Source organism: Elaeis guineensis, chromosome 1 (genome assembly GCF_000442705.2).
Source record: "Elaeis guineensis isolate ETL-2024a chromosome 1, EG11, whole genome shotgun sequence".
In the NCBI taxonomy this organism is placed as follows: Eukaryota; Viridiplantae; Streptophyta; class Magnoliopsida; order Arecales; family Arecaceae; genus Elaeis; species Elaeis guineensis.
The window spans coordinates 30076877-30096191 of record NC_025993.2 but is presented as its reverse complement, the minus strand read 5'-3'; the positions used below and the strand labels follow the sequence as shown (position 1 = coordinate 30096191).

The following is a 19315-nucleotide window of genomic DNA, read 5'->3' as shown; positions in this document are numbered from 1 at the left end:
CCTTTAGCTGAATGCAGTCTTTCATGTTGTATCCATGATCATGGTGAAATCGATAGTACTTCTTATGGTTGCATGCTATCGGTGGAGCCTTCATAGGCCACGACCTTAGAAGGTATTTCTGTCCCTCAATCTCTATAAGAATTTGCGCATGGGAGGTGGAAAGATGAGTACAGTTATTGAATTTATAGGCCAAACTCCTCAGCCTAAGGCTTGATCATCGTCGTGGGGCTTCCTTCTCAACACAAGCTCTACTTCGCTCCTTCCAAGCTCATTTCTTCTTGATGAACCTTCTTCTTTTGGATTCTTACTTATTAGTCATACCTTCCTCAACTCAAGCATATTTAAATGCCCGGGCGAGGAGTTCAGAGTAGGATCTCAAAAATTTCTTGTCTAGGGAGAAGATAAGCCTGGATCCTTGTAGTCTTCACTTCATGGCCAACATGTCTACAGCTTCATTCAAATTATGAATTTTTAAGGTGCTGGTATTGAAATGTGCCATGTAATCCTTCAAAGATTCCCCTTCTGATTGCTGAATCAAGAAGAGGCTACCTAAGTTTTATGGCTGCCTACTGCTGCTACTAAAGTATGCTATGAACTACTTCTCTAGCTATTCAAAAGAGTGAATAGTATCCAATTGAAGATCGGAGTATGATAAAGGAAGGCATTAGTTGCCTCCTGAATTATCATGATGAGAACTTTATAGCTCTCAAGGCAATCGAGTGGATCTAAAGAGCCATCATATGGCTACAATTGCCGCATGCTAAACTGAGACGGAATTGGTTCTTCTATGATCCTTCTAGAAAATGGAGGATAAGTATTGAGCCCGAGGCCATCTACCTGACCTATATTGTCCACCTAAAGCTCAACAAGTCATTGGCCAAACTCTTGAAGCTTTCGATCGTAATCATCTAGTCAATGAGAATCACTATGATGTTGAAAATATCCTAGGGTTGAGTTCTTAGCAGATGATCTTGAGGAGGAATGGTGTCGTTTCTCCTGCCTTGAGCTTTGGTGACAAGGGAGAGTTCATCATGCTAGAGAATTTGGATGGTGAGACTATTGAGTAGGCTACCGTTGCTTTGAATTATGCCAAGGAGATCATCGATTGTGTCGAGATAGAGCAACATGTAGGTCCTACTTCTTAGGCTGTTGCTGTTGCATCTTCACCATCTGTTGGAGGCTTTGGACGATGGTTGTGAGAGTTTGTATTTGTTGTACTAGAGTAGCAAATTATTGTAGGTCCACTCTATGATAGGATGGGAAGAATCAGCCTCAGCTTGTGGGGCTGGTTGTTCATGCCGTTGCGATGAATGTCGATCAGAATTAGCTAAAGCATTTTACACTCATGTCCTCACCATTTTCTCCTTTAGAATTGATTATCTCCCCCTACCTGGTGCACCAATTTGTTGCCACTAAACGCCAATGGATGGTGCATCTAGAGATTGATCGGGTGTCTCGAAAGGTAGAGGTTGTTCGTGATGGTCGATAGACCTGCAAACAATGTCTACTATCGGAGTGTGTCTGACAAGGGACTCTTTGATGATTAAGTCAATTTTAAGTTTAGGAAACAATTGAAGGAGGAAGGAGAAAAATAAGAGTATGGTTTTTGCTCTCTGGAGTCAAACTTATCTGAAAGTCCCCTTTTTATCTTTTTATGTAAAGATGGAGCCATAGGCCATTACGTCGGAATTTAATAGGTTGTTAAAGCCTATTTGGCCACAATCTGATAGGCTATTGGAATAGATGTCAATTAGGGGTTGTGTCCACGTTTTTAAAATTATTGGGAGATTTTCAAAATTGTTTGCATGGCTGGATAGGTTGATGACTTGAAGTAGGGGTACAGTCGAAGCTCTGCCTTGGATGTATTGATGCCTCTACAAATTGTTGAGGCTTCATTTTCTATCGTCAGTTGGATTTCTATCTTGAGGTCAGCATATATGGATCTAAGAGTTGGACAGAAGCTAATAACATAACTTCGCTTCTCCTTAGATCTTGGATCTCTTTTTGATGTCCAAGGTAGTCTCGTCGGATCGTCAATAAATGCTCGACTGTAATTCGAGGAGGGAAGATTAGATCGGATGATGGACAATCTCCATATCAATATTATTTTCATAAATTTTTATATCCTTGATGTGTAAGTAAATCCAATACTTAACTCTAACTCATTTTATTAAATCAAATCTCAATGTTCAATCCTTTTTCATTGCCAATGGAAAAGCCTCGTTAATACTTATTTTCAAACACCAGCACTTCGATGGGTTCTTGGATGCACTAAATAATATTTTAAAATAAAATATTTAAATAAAATAAAATAAAACTAAATAATATATTAGGGTATTTTCGTACATACAAAAGATATTTCCGTACAACCATCAGCTCAGAGGACAGGGCTGAAGAAATTGGCCCGAATCCGTTTTACCCAACCCGACCCAATCCAACTTTCACAACCCGACCCGCTTGCCGGTCGCCACGCCCCCGGTAGGTGCCTCTTCAACCTGGGCATCATTCTAGACGTGAAGAGATGGTTTCATCTCTGTGCCGACCCCTCCTCCTCTCTGTCTCCCACGTTTATCCCGCTCTTCCTAAGCATCACTCCCTTTCCCCGTTCTGCCCTCCCTTCTTCGTCAGATTTTCGGACCTGCCACTCCCGCGGCCCCCGAAGCTCGTCGCTGCCTCCATGGACGCCCCTCCCGAGGGCTACCGAAGAAACGTCGGCATCTGCCTCATTAATTCTTCTAATAAGGTTTTGTTTCTATTCTAAGGGTTTTCTTCTTTTTTTTCTTTTCTTTTCATGAATTCTGATTTCGGATTTGATTAATTGTGGTAGATCTTTTCGGCTTCGAGGCTCGATATCCCGGGCGCATGGCAGATGCCTCAGGTAACTTGATCATCTGCTATTGTTGTCCTTCTCTTGATTTTTTTTTTCTATGTGTTTCTTTGATATTGATGCTAAATGGCTCATATTTGGACGTTAAAAATGTTATTTTGATGAGATTATTATTGGGATGTTAGTAATTTTACCCTTCCCCATTTGATTTTGGTGACGCCAATCAGTACAATAATGATGCACTTCTATATATCTTTTAATCAGTCATGCTTTAGGATTTTATGTGATTTTTCGAACAGGAGAAGAACATAATTTGGTGGTTGGATGTTTGCATAATGAGCGGTCGTAGGTGATTCAGTATCGTGGTGATTGGCTGAGGAATTGGTTAATATGGATCTTGAAATGTGTTGGGGTTGTTATTTGTACCTGTTGTACAGTTCGTTACACTGTAATTAATTTGTAATTTGTAGGCTAGTAGATGTTTGAGTGCTGTAACTTTATATATATGGATCTATGGAGGTGGTTGTTCTTGTTGGTTCGTCTGAAGTACAAAATTGTTGTTGTGCTTGGCCTTGGCGCAAAGTGATAGGAAGCTGAGGTAACCTGTAAAATCCTCAGATGCTTGCTTATGGGCCCTGATAATTGTTCGTTGAATAATGGAAGGAAACAGCCATCGTAATGAGGATGGTCTCTCTTATTAAATATATCATGTAGCATCCTTTGATGTGGTTTGAAAAAGAAATACTTTACTGGAAAATCTTATCCAGCTTGGACGTTAGTGACAATTAGGGCACTACATCAGATAGGTTGTTGATTGTGGAAGTCATGCTATGATTTATTGGATGTATTTACATTAGCTAATCTGCTGCAGGGTGGTGTGGATCCAGGAGAAGATCCTCGAATTGCTGCTATTAGAGAGCTAAGAGAAGAAACTGGGGTTACATCAGCAGAGATTCTTGCAGAGGTTTGAGTTTTCTTTTTTGCTTGTATTTTTATGCATGAAGGGATTTTTGAGTTTGATTTGGTGTGGTGTGCTCGAAAACATCTGCATGTACATGCTCATGCAGCTCTGTGGGCGGGCATGGGTGCGTGGGTAAAAAATTTAGATGCTCTGCATGTAGTAATAGCTTGAAAAAAATCTTCTATGATCTTGTCTTTATTATCTTCATCTAATTGTCTGTGAATTTGGACAAGCGTGAAACAGAAATATATGAAGCTGTCATCTCGCAAGATGCAACTTTTTATGCTTAATGAGAATAATGATTCTAATTGCTCAGATTGTCTTAGAAACTCTTATGCTAAGTTGAGGGAATGTATGAGTGCATTAATCTCCTAAAGAACTTTTTGATGTACTTTCATTTGCATGAAGGTAAATCTATTACTACCATAGGTTACAAAATACAAATGCTTGTGTGATTTGTTATTCACATTAAACAAATACTTTCTCTTGTGTTTTTTTGAACATTGATGTCCATTTTCTAGGCTTTTCTGATTGTTTTTTATATCCTTACCTCTGTATCAATCTTTTGAGCTTAAGCAAAGGCAAAGCCATCTGGTGGTACCCAAGTGTGTTGGTTGCACTCTTTGTATGAGACTGCATAAGGTTAGTGGCAAAATATGTAAATATCTGGTGCCATGGATGTATTTAACTTTAATTTGTGGTAAATTCATTGATATCTTTCTTCAATTCTGGTTAAAAAAAATGATGTCGTTAGCATATTTAACCTAGTTTTATAGTAAGAAAGTTTGAGATCTAGATGTCGTCAACATGTTTAACCTAGTTTTATAGTAAGTTTGAGGTCTATGATTGAGTGCTACTGCTAGAGAAGTAAAAGATTCCATATGATATCTGGAAATAGTTGATATGAATATTTTTATGTTTAGTTAGCCTTTCCGTGCTCTAATAGGTGTTCTAATAAGTTTTCCTCAAAAGGCAGGACCAAAACTTAGTATGCTAAAAAATTGTCCAGAGAAGTTTCAAGCATGCATAGGTTTGGTAAAACACCTGTCCATTCAAGTACTTAGTGTTGTAATAACGGAAAGGATAAATTAGGATTTAGTGGTCTAAAGGAATTAGTTGTTCGTTATGAATAGTTATTAAGGTTTGATGAGTGTATCTTAACTTTGTGAAAAACTTAGTGAGGAATGAAGATAGTTAAACAGATACAGCTAAGTAAAATCAGTGGCCTTATAAAGTGGTTTGTGTAGTGAATGTGGATAGGAGGCCTATGTATGGTATCTTTATGAATGTGTACAGGATAGCTATGTATATAAAAGAAAAAAATTACATTATAATTAGAAATGTGAACCATGAAGAAAGTGGGGGCTATTTTTTCCTATGCAACTTAGTAGAAGTGTGCTACAAATTCTTGGGACATGAGATGTGTAATCCATGCACATGGAGCAAAAGAGGAGAGACGGGTTCAAATTTGCATGGACACAGTCATGAGAATTGGATTCAAACATGTATCTGAGTGTTTGACTTGGCAAGAAGGGGAAAAAAAAAGAGAGGCAGAGATAGGTAGATATAAAGAGAAAAGGCCAAATTTTATGCATTCAATGTTTGTTAAATATTTCATTATAGAAAATACTAAATATTGCTTGATAAGGAGTTATACTGAATATATTCTTTATCTAAAAAACTTAGCTCAAGGATACAAGAAACATGACATGTTTAATAGTTATTTTAATACCTTCCTCAACCAAATTGTAAGAGTAACACAGTGAAATTCTAGAAATTACAAAATCTTTGAACATCATAATGGTGGGTTCGGCTAGTAGTTTGAAGGACCAATTTTCAATTGACATGTGAAAAAAATGCAACTAAAGAATTTCATAAGCATGTGACATTTTGAAGCATATCTGATTTGCAGATACTTATCTGACATGTTTTTCAAGGTGGACACTAGCCTTCTGTTTGGTATGATGATGGATTGAAGGATGGATAGGGGAGTAAGGATGGGTTTTCCATCCATCCTCTTATGTGTTTGGTGAAACATGAATGGATGGATGCGAATGATTTTATCTTTTGTTTGGTATAGAAGTATTGAAAGGAAGGATAGATGATATTTATATGATATTTTTTTTACTAAATTATCCTTTGATAAAAAAAATATTATTATTATCAATTTATGACACTCATCTATGCTAACGAAGTAAGATAATATATAAACTTATAATCTTTATAATTTATAATTATATAAATATTTAATTTTAATTTAATAAATAATTTAATAAATTAATTATATATGATTTAATTATATATATCAATTATGTAAATAACTAATTAATTTATAATTTAATTTAAATAGTTAATTAATTTTATACAAATAATTAACTAAACAATAGTGAATATAAATAAAAAAGGAAATGATGCACTAAAATTATGGAAATGATGTACTAAAATCAAAATAGCTAGTAATAAAATTTAATATTATAGGAGTAATGGTATAGGTAAAATAAAAAATATATATAAGTAAAATGAATGAAAAAGGAAAGAAGCATTTTGGTTTTGTCAAAAAAAAAAAGTTTTGTCCATGTAGAAACCCGTCCCTTACATGCTCTATCTATCTTTTCTTGCATGCTCCCAATTTGGGAGCATTCAAATTGGTGTGCCAAGGTGGATGGATAATCCTTTTCATTCATCTTGTCTAAGATTTTTCTGAAAGAATGGTGGATGGGGGCCATCTATCCTTCCAATCCCATCCATCCTCCCTCTCATAACTCTAACCAAGCATAAGGTAGAGTCTAGGTAAAGAAAGGGAGTTGTAAGATGTTTAACATAATAAATTATAATAATTAGACATGAGATCATTGAAAAACTTAACATAATATTTGCTAAATCTCATAATAAACATGTTACCAACATAAAATATACATAATGTTCCTAGTAAAACTTTTTCTTTTCCTGCTATAGTCTTAATATAGAGAAAGTTTAACAATATCTCTTGAAAAAATATATATTTTTTTTGTTGAAACCTCTTTTGTCCCCCCCCCCCACCCCACCCAGAAAAAAAAAAAAGACTGTTCTGTGCCCTTTTTCACTTATAGCAAGATAAGGTTAATGAATTGCCACTTGTTGTCCCATGGGTGTTAATCAATTCATTTCTTCTCTTTGCTATGTTTAATCACATCATATATCACTACAATTGTTTTTCTTATTTCTCAGTTCAACTTACAATACGTAATGCCTATTAGCCTTAGTTTTAAAAATTTATATTGATAGAATATATGAAGTTACACAAAAAAAACTATCATTATCCGAGGCACTAATTTCTCTCTCATTGGTGGTAATTGGTTACTTTATTGTCTTAACTTTTGATGCAGGTTCCTTATTGGTTAACGTATGATTTCCCTCCAGAAGTAAGAGAAAAACTAAACAAACAATGGGGATCGGATTGGAAAGGTCAGGCACAAAAGTGGTAAGCATCTTGGTCTGACCTCATTGTTCATAAGCATATAGCAAATATTCAGTTGGAAGGAAATATTAATAACAATCATTCTCAGCAAGCCTTGTACAATCTATACAAGTTAGTTTAATAAGTTCATTGCTAATCGTTTGATACTCGCAAGAGCAGTTTTTTATCATGAATGTGTAAGATTATGGAAAATTGCTTATAGGTTACTTTCTTGCATGGGCATTATGGTTTCATGCACCATTTCTTTCCTTCCTTTTCTTCTTGATTTTGCCCCTCCCACCAGCCAACTGTGAAGTTGAAGTTACTTCTTTCATTATATCATAACACAAGCTCAGCAACTTTTGCTAAAAGCTTTGTTGAATTAAGATTTGTTTGACTAGCTCATCTAAGTGGTTTAGAATTTTTATTGAGAGTTTTATTGACCTCCTTGTGTTTCAAAACTAGGTTAGAGGGCTTACCATGTAAAATGGTATTCCAATCCCTCAAATCATTCTAAATGGTATTAAGTAGTCACGATGGCCAAAAATCAAGGATTCGGTAGTCCAAACAAATCCATTCATAAAATTCATTCTTGTCATGGAGAATTGAATGATAGAATGCACCTCTTGAGGAGAATTTCTGAAGGGTTCTATAATTCAGAAGAAGAATTTGTTAGAGTACTTCTTACTCATTTAAGGATCTATTGATCATGCAAAAATATTTTAGCAGCAATTTTGTTGAAGTATAACAGTCATACTGCTCTTGACATCTGTCTGTTTAATATTTTCAATCTACATCTTTTTATTTTCGGTTTCTTGCTTGCAAGAGTAATAGCTAACTACAGCAATGTCCTACAGGCAGGTGATCAAGCATGTCTCTAGTCAAGTTGGCCATAGTCTAGACAAGTATAGCCATCTGTGTGAAAAAAGAGATATTTGAAAAGCAGATTTCTAATCAATTTGCATTCATTCAATATGTATGGTTCATTTGTATTTCTTAAAGTCTGTATCTATCTCAATTGAGAACATAGCTGAGAGTTTTCGCAAATTAAGTGAAACTTTTCGGTGATGTAAAGAAATGTCATTATTTAGTTGTGAATTTGGTCAAGGTATAAAAAATATATAAATTTTTGATTCTGCACAAAAATTTAAAATTTTCATCTAAATTAGTAAATACTCAGTTGATCTTGGGAAGTTTATTTTCTTTCAGATGGTTATAGTTTGAGGTCCTATAAACATGACATGGTGATGCAGGGTCACTTAGGGTTGGCCTGCATTGTGTTAAAAAAGACCCTAGGCATAAGATGTTTTAGGGTGTAAAACAGTTCTAATGCTTGTTGCCAAAGTTATAAGAACAGGACAACAAATGATAGAACCGAATTTATCAGCAAATGGTATTACAAAGAATTCTGTCTAGGGTTTTTGAGTGAGGAGCTGGTGAGAAAGGAACAAGGAATTTAGAGGTCAATTGAAAGGTCTGCTGTAGATTTTAAACCAGATTATAGTAAATATTGAGCACAGAAATTTGTAGAATTCAATAAAACACCAAGAGAGGAATCAATGTAGATCTTAGATTAAACAGATTGATATATTAATCAAATAAATCATAATATGGAAATGCTTAATTTGTTGAGATATAAAATTAAGCAAAATCAACAGTCAACAATAATTAGAAGAAAGAATAATAAAATAGAAATAAAAGAGGAAGAAGAGAGAGTAATAAGAAAAGATATGGGAGAAGAAGTACACGAGAGGGGAGAGAGGAGGAGACAACCGAACCTTGGCCAAAAAGGTTTATCTTTCCCTTCGTAAGTGTACCATTATTTTTTTTTTTTCAATAGTCCTTCTGGACTCTTTATAGACTTTATCAGTCCTCTAGAAAATTCCTAGTTCGAGTCATCTGGGTCTTCCATAAATGTGGAAAAAAATCCTCTTGAAATCCAACTAATATCTTCCTATTTGAATCTTACTAGGACTCCTAAGAGATCATGCTTACTGTAGAGCATACTGTTCATGCTAGGACTCTTGGACTCTTGATTACTTTCCTACCTAAAATGCATTAATTAATAAAATGCATAATCCAAACTCAAACAATTTCTAAACCAAATAAATCAGGACTCTTGGACTGCTGACTTTTTTTTTTTTTATCAATCTATGGACCAAAGAGATGCTCCTGCATCACATGGTTGGTCCTTCTTGCTTACAGGAATTAAATCATCCATGGGTTGAAATCTCAGTACTAGGTCCAATCCCAGTTTACTTTTGGGATGATATGGCATTGGTTTGGGACAACTGAAACAACCAATAACAACAATAAGAAGAAAAGAAAAATAGAAGACAATTGCGTCTTGGTCTGTCCCAACGATATTGCAAGTGGTATAATTTGAGATCCAAATATGTATAGATATATGAATCCAATAAACATGACATGCTTGTCATCCTTGTGTATGGTAATAGGTTTAAGTCTTGATACTGGGCCCCATCATTGTTTGCTTTTAGGACGATGCAGCATTGGTTTGGGACATACTGAAACAACCAAGAAAAAGAAAAGAAAAGTAGATGATAATTGTGTTCTGGTCTATCTCAACAATCCCAGTGTGTCTTGCGTGTCAGGATTCAACTAGGATGGACCTCAACGGTTGGGACGTCCTAGTTCAAGCGAATTGGTGCATTGCAGATGCCTTTGGTCTTGGTTTCATGTCAGAATGGTATGATACTAGTGGTACCCTTTCATTTTGACGGGGGCTTAAATTCTTGAAATTCTCTTTATGTTTGATGCAAAGGTACCACGGGGAGAGGACGCTAGGAAGGGCCTCATGATGTCCAAGTTCTACAAAATCAGTGAATATTATCATGGTGGTTGATGTTAGAAAATCAGAATGAGCTTATTCATATAAGATAAAATATTGATGCAGAATTTTCTTTTTTTTTTTTTTCTTATTTTATTGAAAAGTAATTGCCATATGATATATTTACTCATCCTAAACAAGAAATAAGCTGTGTACTATGATCATGTTGTTGATATAGTTGCTTCACAGATGCATGAGGATGCACCAATCAGGTTAAAGAAGTTGTCTTGAGAAGTTCATAAATTTCCTGAGAGAATGCAGCCCCTTGAGCAGGTCTCAAAAAAGATATATATAATGTGAAGGCAGAGTCATTTTCTATGTTTGGGTCATGATCGTACAACTTTCATGTTTAAAATGTTGCCTGATTATAACGATGGACACATCACTTTTTCATGTTCAAAAGTAACCATATATTACACAAATTTCTTAATACCATCACATTTCTCAACCCTTGACGAAGATACAAGGACAACTAATTGGACTCAAATTAAAGGGATAAAAGAAAAAGGTCAGCTTTGTCTGAAGCATTAGAAGGAAAAGATTTTTCTGGAATTGTTTTACTTAGAGAATACAGGATGTAAATTAAGTCACTACAACTATTTTCTGTCACATCCTTCTTAGGGAAGCCTAGAAAGATGAAGTGTGTCCAAATAGTTTGTCTGAATACTATTAGTTCCTCCCATTATGCATATTTGAGTAGAAATAGGTCCATGTGTAATACAAGTGGATGACTATCAGTAAATCGTATTAAATTTATAAAAAGGATACCTATGTTAAATGGGCACTCTTTTAGGGCAAAAGTAACTTTCATGCAGCAGTAATTTGTTTGACTTTTTTTTTTTTCATTTTATTTCATATTGATAAATTTTTCATTATCACCAAGATGTACCAATAGTGAAACTGGCATCTGAAGTCTTTTTGTCTTCAATTTTGTTTAATTTCTTTCTCATTTTCTCCAGACTGTTTTGTCACCTCTCTTGGGATTGTATTTAAGCATACATATTGGCAGATCAGGTTCTTCAAGAATAAACAATTTGAAGCTTGAATCATCCTGTTCATATTTCATTAAATTATAATTAGGTGTAAATTGAAACTATAGGTACTGCAGATAATGTTAATCAAACTTACTGTTCAAGACTTGGTCATATTTCTCACTTTGAAGCTTCAATCATCCTGTTCATATTTCATTAAATTTTAATTTGGTATATATTGAAACTATAGGCACTGCAGATAATGTTAATCAAACTTACTGTTCAAGCCTCAGTCATATTTCTCACTGTTGATCTAGCTGGTTCCTGTATTGGTATGTAGGTTTTTATTTAGATTTACTGGAAAAGAGGAAGAGATAAATCTTTCTGGTGATGGATCTGAAAAGCCAGAATTTGCGGAATGGTCATGGATGACACCACAGCAAGTAATTGAACTCGTGGGTAATCTTGACCCTTTTATTGCTTCTCTCATTTCCTGAAAAATATGAAAAGATAGAGGACTTGCAATCTGATACTTTCCACCTCTAAAAATTTCGAGCAGGCAGTGGATTTTAAGAAACCCGTCTATGAGGATGTTCTGAAGTTTTTCAGCTCCCATTTGCAGCCAGATTCAGCTGCACAAGTATAGATAGTCTCTGATTCAACTGCCTTTCTTGAGAAAACTGAGTGGACGTAGACCAGCACCTGCACATCAATTCAGCCATATCTTAGTATATTACATGGCCTGCATCGCGGATCATTTACTCTTTGATGTCACTTGATGTGGTGGTTACTTATGGATTAAATTCTCCATTTTGAAAATTATGTCAAACTGCTTGGTGTGGTCAAAATTTTTCATCATAAACCATTGCCTCACTAGATATTGAGGTGAATAAATTGGATCACATTAATTATGCTCTGCCAGTTGTGTCCTTTTTGTTATATTTTCTCTGATAAAATTTCTGCTGCCCTGTTTGGATATGGAACTGGCATTCAAGCATAACAGCTGTCCTCTGCTTATATATCAGTACTCTGACAGCATTCATCATCGAAATATATTTGGTTCTCTTAACTCTTCTATATTTGTATGCTGACATATTCATTCAACCATTGAAGAGGCTTTAGGTGAGCAAGTTGCTAATTCCATAGCATACTTTTTTTTTGAACAATTATTGGGCGAGGATCGAGTTCCTCGAGTTGTTCTTCCAGCCTTCACATGTGCTCAATCTACATGTTGCACTAATGGTCTAGGAGGAATTTGTCCAAGATCCTTATAGTGTCCATTCTTTTATTGGTAAATATCATGAGAAAGTTGGTAACTTTCTCATTGATTAACTTATTCATATTTTTACACTCTTCAAGATGGATAAGTTATTTTTTATGCATAGCATTTATCCAAAAAATGAGAAGAAAAGCTTATCTAATTAGAGATGATTAAATCATTTTTCCATCAGCTAGTAAAATAGATATTTAATTTTATTTTTAAAATATCTTATTTTTATTTTCAATGTCTTCATTTTTTTAATGCTCAATAATTCAGTTATCCACTCTCTCCAAATTTAAAAAATATAAAGAGTATTATGAAAAATATAGATAAATTTTAATAACTTATCTAAAAAAATAGTAATGCAAAAAAATATGGATAATAGATTTTGAAATTACTTTTCTACATGTAAAAGTATATAAATAAATTATTTTTCTATTTAAATATTGCATGTGAAATATTTATTTAAAAAAATATAAATTTTTAAATAAATAATTTTTTTATCTATAAAAGAATGAGCCCATAATATCAAGGGTCGAATTGCATCTTTCGTTAGAATGATTCATCCTCTTTTGCAACATCAACTATTAAATATGATTGGTGCTTGATTGGAGTGTTTTGAGAGCTGTGCATGGTGTGATCCAAAAGAAGTTCAATCATTTTTTTCACACAAAAGATAGAATCTAAACCCATAATATAATTGTTTGCTTTTTTGTAACATTTGAAAGTGTAACCCCAAAAAATTTAATCAAGTTATAAAATAAGGTGACCAAGAAAATAGTTATAATACCGTTAAAATAGTTATAATACCATTATCTAAATAATACCATTATAACTATTTTAGAATAGTTATAATACCATGGACTGGGGGAAAAATTTAGAAACCCAAAATTGTAAATCCAAACAAAAAAAAGGCACTGCCACATAGTGAACCGCGATGAATGATGCAGGGAACTGAGCGATTTTGCATCTTTTTTCTGACTTATCACAGCATTGTTAAAGAAATAATAGTAGTAGAGGCAGACCAAATGCCTGGGCGGATGACAGCATCGGGAAGGGAATATTTCCTCCAGTTTTTATATAAACGAGTCTAAAAATAAGCTAAGCTTCTCGCAGCTAATTTCTTTTGAAAATAAACTATAAATATTAATGGTGGTGTGTGTGAAGCGCTGATCTGGCACCAATGACCACATTACTAAAATAATTGGGCATGAGCCGTATGCCATTGGATAAGAACTCCATGGTTCAATATTGCAATACTTATCTCAAAAAATAAAGAATCATAATGCTTATAATAGTTCAAAAACTTGAGAGTTGAAAATATTTACGGTGACGTTATTTTATCCAAATCTGCATATGGTTTGCGGGGGGTGGCCCCTGGTATTGTCTTAACCAAGTGTGGATGAGATCTCACCCTTCAATATAAAGCATTATTAAATTGATGTAATCTCTAAATCCCAAAGAGAAGCAGGTGACCATACAACATCAGTCATGTAGCAATTTAGTGTTCAATAAAGGGCCGCCATCAATGTCTACATCTTGGACATGGTGCGGCTCAGTGTTGCTTCTATGGTACCATGTGGCTCATCAGTCGGCATATAGACATCATCAGCAAACTGCAAGGTATCAAAATAGAATGTTAAAAGTGTCATTCCTTCCACCACGACCTTTTTTTTTTTCAAAAAAAAAAAAAAAGAACTCCAAAATGTCATAGCTTTTTATGGTTTAAACTTTTAACATCAAGGTTTTGTGGAACTCAAGTATTATTGTGAAATGCATCAGCCTGCTAGAGATGAAAATGAAAGAACAATAAAGGGCAAAATAGCCTTTCCATCCCCATCGTATTGTGTAAAAAATGTGTGTGAGCACATGGCAACAGTTATCATGCTGTGTGTTTCAAACAAGCAGTGCTTATTCTTTAGTTTACGGTTTATGTGAATATTCCTGCTACTTTTATGGGTGTGTAGACATTTTGATGTGACATCAACAACATTGATGATCATTGTAATTTTAGAAACTTGATGTGTTAAAGAATAAAAGGTGAGGATCAAGCAGAATCGCTGATTCTAAAATCAATGATTCCTACTATGTGCACTACCAGTAGCCGCTCATGCATGGGGCTGGCAAAAAAAAAAAAAAAATTTCCCGCCGACGGCCCAGGCCCATGCATGAGTGAATCACCGCACACGGTGCACGGTTTTCTGCACCACGTGCGGTGCATGGTTTTCTGCTCTCTTTCAATTTATTTCCAGTGCAAGTCTACATTTTAAACCAAACATAATGCAAAAATTACCATATATCTCACCTTCACCATGTCTGGGTTTTCCTTGCTGGATAAATTGACTGGTAAAAAGTGGAGGTTTGGCATTCTGAGCTGAATTGATACTATGTCAAGGAACCTGGAAAAATTATGACACAAAAGCTTAAGCTGGGAACGTTTTGGCAAAAATACTATACCATTAAACATAACAACTGATGGGGTTGTGAACAAGAAGAGATCAACCTGCTCAGAACAGCTTTTGCCATAAGGAAGAGTGTGTTCTGAACGGATGGACTGTAAACTCCCACATCTGGTGGACCAAAGAAGGTATCAACCAGAACTTTCTTCACACCTTCGTATCTTTCTGTGAAACAAAATGGCTTAGCAGGAATATCGGAAACATGTTCAAAAGGATACCTGCATGCGCAATAAGCAAAATCACAAAATTTTGTCACCCTTTGGATAAGCAGCTCTCAGAGTAAGCAAGAATTAGAACAATAATATAGAAGTAGAAGAACGTATAGGCAGGGTTTAATTAGTCAATTAGTGGTTTCACATGCCAGCTTTTGCTGACTCTTGGTAAAATATGTTTTATGACTGGATAGGTTTTGTCGACTCCTTGTGTCTCATTAATTTCACGAACAATACCAATAACCTTGTAGTGTGTTGGTAGCAAATTCTGTGAAATACGTTTCTTTCTAATACACACAAAAGAAAGTTGTCTTGTTTGACATTGAAAATTTTGCAATTCCATTTCCGAATCCATACAATAGTGGCACAGAAAAGCAAAGTTATATTCTTAGCCGAGCATTTTGGTAACATAAAAAGCCAAACTGATGATCCAAAAACAATGGACAGACCAACAAGAAATAACTAGGACTTCTATCTTGGATAGATGCGTCTTTAAAGGATAAGATAAGACCTCCAAGAAGCAGTGACTTCTGTTGCTACCATTCTTTCCCTTGTTTCTGGAAGAAGCGTGTAATTGTCCCTTACAAACCCTTCAAAACCTGACTGCATGTAAACAAAGGAAAACGATTACTAAATTCAGTGATATGTCTTTATAAAATTTTACATCCCATAAATTTCTATAGATATTTATAGATGTGGAAGTATCTTATACAAGATTGAATTGGAAAAATTTTAAAACAGAGAAGAAGGTACCCAGGGAACATCTGTATGTAATACCAATAAGACCCATTCCAAGGGGATGGCCAAAGCAAACTTAGCACAACCATTCTGTATACTCTTTAAAAGAATGGCCCCACATTAAGCAGGTCTTTTGATCCCTTTCCAAGACATATGATTGTCGTGCCTTGCCAAGTTCTGTATTGAAGTGGATGTTCACCAATTCTTTAAGAGAATCCAGTACCAAGAAGCAAATCCATACTTGACATTATTCCAGGAATGATTTCCTATATTTTCCACAAGCATGAACTAATAAACCACAGCATTTTATTGTGATTGTACACTAGGAAGCAACTGATAGCAGACAAGAATGTTTCTAAAGAGTGACAAAAAGGAATATGATCCAGTGGTTACACAGCCTCTTCCACTGGGAGGAGGTTCCATGTCCAAGCTTTGGGTCATTTCTATGAAACGATCACCCAAGAAAGAAAACAGAAAAGAAGAGGAAAAGAAACAAAGAAAGAGAAAAGAAAAGGTTTCAGAAAAGTACTGGTGAAGGAATCTTGATAGTGTAAAACTTGGTGATGATTGTAATTCCATAAAGTGAGTAAAAAAAGACTTTATAAAGCATGTCATACTCAAACACTAATTCTCATGTTGCATGGTGGAGATGCAGATCCCATTTTTCATTCTTGTGGTAGGCATACAGAGGAAAGTCAAGGGAATTTATAGCCCATAGATAGAAATGTGGAATGCAGAGTAGATACAACACTAGCCATGCACACAAACCTCCTTTACATGACCAAAGTCAGATTAACAAAAACCTAAAGAAACTCCATAGATGGAGGACTGCATAAATTTGATCAACCAAGAATTGATTGAGACCCAGTCCTAACCAATTTTGATGCAACCAAGACCTGACCAACTATCTGGATAATGAAACATCAAAGAACTTATAGCAGATTGATTGGAGGTTGCAGCTTCTTAAGGCTCCGTGAAAAAAATCCTAGAAGTGTGCATTAACTGAAATAGAAATATAATCATTTGGTAAATTGCCTAGGCAAAATTAAGATATGCATGGAAGCTGAGATTAGTTCACAGCCTTGTAAAAGAACTCCTAACTTGGAATACAATCATATTTTATTATATCGAAGCTCCATATGGTTTCAGAAACATGCTACTTGATTACATTCAACAAATGCAATCTTAGTTGTTAATTCATAAAAATATCTGCACAATCTAAAGAGGTGTCAAAGTTGAGTTATATTAATGACAAAAGAACAAGATAAATAAGAATGCAGAATTGCATCCACCAACATAAACAAGAAATAAAAGGATTGCCAAGTCTGGCGTGGATTCAAGTAAGCAAAAATTTCTTTCTACCCTTTCTAATACTTAATTCCATTTCTGAAAGTCCTACCTCTTTATTTATATAGTCCTCATTAGGAATGATCCAAAAATTGTACTTGAAAGTAGGTGCTAGGTACATGTGATATTTAGGTAAAGTAAATACTTGCCTACTCATAGATGCTTATATAACTTAATTATCTCGAAACATGACACTGTTGGTAGCTCTCAGCTTTTCTTTTTGTCACGTGAAAGCTAATCCACTGACAATGCATATTATAATGACATTAAAAAGATTAAAAAAAGGTTATCAGTAAGCATGCTACCTTCGTTGTTTTTAGTAGGGCCAATCCTTGAACTCCTGAGGTTATGCTCAAAGCACCAAACTTGCTCACTGTTACTTCAGTCATATGCTTCTCAGACCCAAGTTTAAATCCTGTAGGTGAACAACCAATTATAAATTAGAGAGTGCACTTTGACCACACTTTGTGCTGGCGAATTTAAACAGACGGCTATGGGTTAGCACTGCAAATAATAGAGAACAGGGAAATCTGGAAGCAAAATATTAGCCTGAATATTTTTAAACATAGACTTGAGATGATATAACTTCTGCCAGCTGCCATGCATGTGAAAGCTACTAACGTTAGCTGACCAGGCATAAAAAAGAAGCTATTAAGTGCACAAAATTACGAACAAGATTCGATCTTCTCAATCTTCTAGAAAACAGTCTCAATTCCACCGCTCATGCATTCAATGATAGAGATCCTTAAATTAAAGATATAAGCCAATCAAACAGATCTGGAGACACCGAAACCCAACTTCTAGGCTATGGGCAGGACCAAATAAAATTATAAGAACGAAGGGAAGATTTGATTTAGTATTTTCACCTCTGTGCCACAAAAATGCATCCTTGCCAACTTAAGATCAAAACTCTTAATTATAACCATAAAACAGACTTACTTATGGCTTCATGTTATCACCATTATATAAAGTATCACCTTTTACTTGATTTCCCCAACATGGAAGGGATCTTCCTCTGAAAATGGGATTTAATAACAGCTATTTCTGTTCTCACTGCTCAATTTTGAAACCATTGCAAAACCAAAAATTAGCAAAAGAGGGTTATTTAGACAGAGACCATGTGAATGGGGTTGCCCGTCCACCACCACACGCTCCCAAGGCTTCTCAACAATATTGACGGTGGCAGCCGTGACCTAATATCAACAACAGATAAAAAAAAATTCACTCCTTTTCTCCTGAAAGCAATATACAACCAAAGGAAAAATAAAGGGGAAACAGAACAAGAAAAGCTAAATCACCTCTGGATAGAACGCCGTGAAATGCCTTGCGAGAAGAACAGCGAAGCTCTCCATCGAGACGACCTCGGAGCACTCTTTCGCCTTGGCATAAACCTTCCATCGCGCACCAAGCAAACATTTTTATACGATTAGAGATATTAAAATCCGAAACACGCTCATCGAATCGAGCCCTGACGATAATACACAGATCGACGAGAAGGGGTGGAAGCTTACCGTGTTCTTCATGGTATCGGTGGCGACGATGGCGGAGTTGTTGCCGGCGGTGTAGGCGGGATGGCAATTGGAGTCGAGGCTGACGCTGACGTTCCATTCGACGATGACATCACCACCGCCGGCGCTAGCGATCCTCCTCCAAACCCTAGAAACCCTCACCCTTGCCTTTCCGTGCTTCTGATCGAGCTTGAAACCCCCGGCCATGGCAAAAATTTCTTCCCTTCTTTCGTTCTATTTTGAAGAAGTGAAGATGCCACCACCAGGGCTTAGCTTTATATATATGGTGAGCCGGGTTCCGCATAGAGAATTGTATGCCGACTATAATGTCTTCCGTCCACTTGCTCGTAGTTCGGTGACCCTCGACCACGTAACTAGACGGCAGAGGCTCCGCATAATTTAATTATACGGATATTTAAGAAAAGTACAGATTAATTCCCAGTTCCAGAAGCTCACTTTAGAGGAAAGCCGAGACCAGACACGTGGGAGCCACCCCATTTGTTTACGCTAGCGTTATTGACTAAACCAACAAATAACCCGTGCTAGCTACGGATCTTGATAAATAGAAGAGAGTCAAAAAAAAATTCTCAATCTTCAGTGCCCTCAAAATATTCATCCAAACTGCATAAATATAAAAAAAATATATTAAAAATATAATTATAAAAAATTTATAAAAAAAATATGATAGCAAAATATCTCAAACGTAATTTTTTTCCATTGGCGGCATTGTTGGAAACTATCCGTATA

At 35.5% G+C, this 19315-nt stretch overlaps 2 protein-coding genes across 2 annotated transcripts; one reads left to right on the top strand and one right to left on the bottom strand.

The window, feature by feature from the left end:
• Positions 1-2491: 2491 nt before the first annotated feature.
• On the top strand, positions 2492-11959 carry LOC105032854 (nudix hydrolase 26, chloroplastic). The gene is made up of 6 exons (XM_010907434.3): positions 2492-2743; positions 2828-2878; positions 3699-3791; positions 7154-7248; positions 11384-11498; positions 11603-11959. Exons 1-6 carry the CDS (start codon positions 2522-2524, stop codon positions 11687-11689), a joined length of 663 nt encoding a protein of 220 aa, XP_010905736.3. The 5' UTR covers positions 2492-2521; the 3' UTR covers positions 11690-11959.
• A 1659-nt stretch (positions 11960-13618) lies between these two features.
• On the bottom strand, positions 13619-18827 carry LOC105032853 (uricase-2 isozyme 2). Its single transcript, XM_010907432.4, has 8 exons — positions 18572-18827; positions 18359-18451; positions 18178-18253; positions 17366-17475; positions 15487-15578; positions 14808-14981; positions 14610-14703; positions 13619-13920 (listed from the first exon to the last, which is right to left on the bottom strand). The coding sequence occupies exons 1-8, from the start codon at positions 18773-18775 to the stop codon at positions 13837-13839; spliced, it is 927 nt and encodes a 308-aa protein (XP_010905734.1). The 5' UTR covers positions 18776-18827; the 3' UTR covers positions 13619-13836.
• Between the last annotated feature and the right edge of the window lie 488 nt (positions 18828-19315).

Coding starts and splice junctions, on each gene's coding strand:
- LOC105032853 (XM_010907432.4), bottom strand. CDS start 18,775: ATGGCCGGGGGTTTCAAGCTCGATCAGAAGCACGGAAAGGCAAGGGTG. Junction 14,982..15,486: donor GAAGTCACTGCTTCTTGGAG/GTCTTATCTTAT, acceptor TTGCGCATGCAG/GTATCCTTTTGAACATGTTT. Junction 14,704..14,807: donor GCAAAAGCTGTTCTGAGCAG/GTTGATCTCTTC, acceptor TAATTTTTCCAG/GTTCCTTGACATAGTATCAA.
- LOC105032854 (XM_010907434.3), top strand. CDS start 2,522: ATGGTTTCATCTCTGTGCCGACCCCTCCTCCTCTCTGTCTCCCACGTT. Junction 2,744..2,827: donor TCATTAATTCTTCTAATAAG/GTTTTGTTTCTA, acceptor TAATTGTGGTAG/ATCTTTTCGGCTTCGAGGCT. Junction 2,879..3,698: donor GCGCATGGCAGATGCCTCAG/GTAACTTGATCA, acceptor AATCTGCTGCAG/GGTGGTGTGGATCCAGGAGA.